The sequence below is a fragment of the Trypanosoma conorhini genome (assembly GCF_003719485.1).
Source record: "Trypanosoma conorhini strain 025E chromosome Unknown Tco_14.4_contig_00133, whole genome shotgun sequence".
NCBI lineage: Eukaryota > Euglenozoa > Kinetoplastea > Trypanosomatida > Trypanosomatidae > Trypanosoma > Trypanosoma conorhini.
Window position 1 is genome coordinate 1 of NW_021704222.1, and position 3283 is coordinate 3283.

General features: G+C 58.8%; 3 protein-coding genes across 3 annotated transcripts; 1 reads left to right on the forward strand and 2 right to left on the reverse strand.

The window, feature by feature from the left end:
• Positions 1 to 536, forward strand: Tco025E_03068 (uncharacterized protein; the record flags this gene model as incomplete). Its single annotated transcript, XM_029369990.1, has 1 exon — positions 1 to 536. A coding segment is annotated over one exon (536 nt), but the record flags the coding sequence as incomplete, so codon positions are not given.
• Positions 537 to 745: 209 nt separating this feature from the next.
• Positions 746 to 1468, reverse strand: Tco025E_03069 (solute carrier family 50 (sugar transporter); the record flags this gene model as incomplete). The annotated part of the gene is made up of 1 exon (XM_029369991.1): positions 746 to 1468. The coding sequence occupies one exon, from the start codon at positions 1466 to 1468 to the stop codon at positions 746 to 748; it is 723 nt and encodes a 240-aa protein (XP_029229854.1).
• Positions 1469 to 1972: 504 nt separating this feature from the next.
• Positions 1973 to 2686, reverse strand: Tco025E_03070 (uncharacterized protein; the record flags this gene model as incomplete). The annotated part of the gene is made up of 1 exon (XM_029369992.1): positions 1973 to 2686. One exon carries the CDS (start codon positions 2684 to 2686, stop codon positions 1973 to 1975), a length of 714 nt encoding a protein of 237 aa, XP_029229855.1.
• Positions 2687 to 3283: the final 597 nt, after the last annotated feature.

Genomic DNA, 3283 nt, shown 5'->3' on the forward strand with positions numbered 1-3283 from the left:
AGTCCTCGCCGAAACTTGCGCCGTCCCGAGCCGCTCCCCCAGAACCTGTCCGCGAGGGCGTCAGAAGGAGACATTTGGCAGGTCATGCAGGAGGGGCCGCGTGGCGGTCCGGCGGGGGCGCGGGTTCCGCACGGTGTGGCGTGCGCCTCGGGAGCGGGACCGGAGTGGCGCCAGATACGGCTGGGGAGCGGGCCGGCCTGGCCGCCGAGAACGTTGCCAACGGCCGCGGCGTTGGCGACAGACTCGCCCGCGCACGAGTGGGGGCGCGTTACGGTTGGAAGGCTCGGGGAAGGTGGCGGTTGCCGGCGGTGCTGGGGAGGCGCGTCGCGTGCGATTTCACGGCAGGGAGCGTGCGTCGTGACCCGCAGGCGTTCCGGACGCACAGGGCAAGCAGCCCCTCCGCATGCTTGTCGACAGCGCGGCGTCTGCGGGCACGTTTTTTCCTCTTTCCATCTGGGCTTGGGGCGGCGATGGCCGCCGTGAATCGCAGAAATGCGAAAAAAAAAGCACCCAAGCGGGCGGCACGGAGCGAATAGGCGGCCCCCGCGAAACTGGCGCGACAGTTGTGCGACGTAAACGCGCCGCGGCCCCGCGGGCAGCACAGAAGCCAAACAAAAATCAGAACAAAATCCACATGGCTCGACCAGGGGGAGGCGGGAAAGCGACATGCGCGCTCAGCAAGCCCCCGTCGTTGATAGCGGGGGTCACCGACAAAAGAAAAGAAAAAAAAGGCATTTCAACGCGTTCAGGCGTCGGCCAACGGCAACGGGGCGACGGCCGTTTTCACGGCAACCGCCTCGCCGGGGCGTCTCCCATAGCGGAAAAGAAGCAGAAATTGAAAGCAGCACGCCAGCGCCCCCACAACATTCGGGGCCATGATAAATGGATCGCCCGTTAACACCCCATAGAGAAACCAAAGCAGCGTGTTGGCCAGCCCAAACGCCATTGTTAGAGGCGCCAGCCCCTCCGCGTTCTTGTTCCTGACGATGGTCCCGGCCAGGGCGAGGGGGGAGCCGAGCATGAAGGCGCTGGTGCAGCCCCCCAGCAGACCATTGAAGACCCTGGCGCCGTGGGGGCTGGCGGCCGCGAGAGCCACTATTAGGGCGGAGACGCCGGCGATAATGCACAGGGTGGCAATGACGCTCATCCGGGACTTTTTGTAGGTCGTACTCGGGAGGCGACGCCCCGACATTTCCTCCAGCCGCGCAACGGCGAGGAAAACTAGCAAGCAGTACGTCGCGACGGCGTTGCCAACAACGTTGCAAGCGATGATGGCGAACGAGGACTGTAAGACGCCGTAAATAGACCACACCACGCAGTTCACCAGTTGGGCGCAAAAAAACGTTGGCGTCATGACTCCCACGGAGCACTGGCGTTCCATGTTCCTCACCGTGACAACCGGAGAGCCGACCGTGCCGACTGTTGCAACGGTGGCCATCACCGCAACAACGCTCGCAGAATTCGACATGTTCGCCTATTTACTCTACAACCCATCCGCGGCCAGAAACGGGTGCCTCCCAACTTGTTTCCCTCCGCGGCCTCCACTTACCATAGAGGGAGATAGATATATACATAGGCAGAAGGTTTAAAATGCATGGACCAAGCCTCAGCAGCCACCGACAACGGGACCAAGGAATAGTAAGAAAGAGAGCCGCAACGAAATAACGAATAAAAAAAATTTAAACACCTTTACGACGTCTTTAGAGATATACGCGCAGAACTGCGCAGTGGGGAGCAAAGGCTGTGTGTGTGTTTTTTTTATTTTTCTTCGTGTATCTCTCTCTCCCCCCACACCCTCTTTTGCTATCAACGTGGCCAGAATAACCACCCACGCATGTTCCATTTCAACTGAAGCATCGGGTAAGTGCGTCACCACCGCCAACGCGGATCATGCGCCGCAAGAGTTCCGCTGCTGCACCAGCGTCGCCGGCAACCCCGCGCAGCAAACTGCTTCCACGCGTGGTCCTTCGTATCAATCAAGAATCTCAAAACAAGAACAATAATTACCCATTCGGCTAACGACGAGACGGCAATCTCTCCACGACACGGTGGTGGGTTTGAAAACGGGGGAGGGGGCCAGCCATTGCATCGTGGAGGCCCCGAGGGTGATGTGCGGACTGTACGCCTCGAGGCAATACTCTGATAGGTAGTTTGTCAGCCACTCCACCGTCGCGGCATTATCCGCCGGAAATGAGGGGTGAAATGCCGCCTTCCCCGCTTCTAACGTGGTGGGTGCCACATGAAAGGGTCGGACAGCGTGGACAATGTTTTCATGCAGTGCACGGAGCGTCTCCGAGCACTCAATTTTGATGGAGGGAAGATGCACCTCTGCTCCATCGGCGGTTGTGGCGAACGCGGGCCCTTCCTCGATTGCGGCCAAGGTGACCACTGCATCGCGCCGCTCCGTCGCCCCCTTCATGCTAACCCAAACTCCCCGCACCGCACTTCGCAGCGCATCCAGCTCAGAAGGTCGGATGCTAAGCTGAGCAACGGTGCAGTGTGGGTGGCCGTAGCCGCGATGCAGCACCTTCTCCTCGAGGCCCATGAGTCGGTAGGACCGCTCCCTCTCCCACCGCAGGCCGGCGTGGCCTTCTAAAGGGCATAGGGACCACGAGAGCGGGATCGCGGCCGCATCAAAGGAAGGCGATACGATGCATATGTTGATGGCAAGCAGTGAGGGCACCATATAGACATATATGTGTGTATGTAGGGCCTCGTCGCTTCCTCTCTCCCTCCCCAGCTCTTTTCTTTCCCTACTGCTGTCGTCGAGGTTATCCTCGCCCACACACACACCCAATAGAAAATAAAATGAACTAAAAAAATTGCACACACCCTCAAATCAACCCACTCCACCCCCAAGAAAAAACAAAAGAAAAAAACAATTTGGTATCGCACAACGCGTTGTCTTTGCAGCCACATCCATGGGTATCTGCCCACGTAGCCAATACATTCATTCACAGAAAAAGAGACGACTCTGGTGCATCCCTGACCACTAAACGCTGACACACACAAAAAAAAAAAGCGTGTGTGCGTGGGTGCGGGGGTGCTGAAAGCGCCTTTACCCAGCATTCCGTCCGGGAAAGGGAGAATTGCCTTGGCTGGGTGGGCCCTCGACGCTCAGGTTTCGTGGCAAGGCATTATAAAAGCAGATTTGGGGGGCAGCGGAAAGACATAAAAAATCCGCGCTATTGGCGGCGACAAAGGGCGACCGCAGAGATGATCCGAGGCAGTAGGGCAGGATGCATTCCGACTTCCCCCCCCCCCCACCCCCGCACAGACGCAC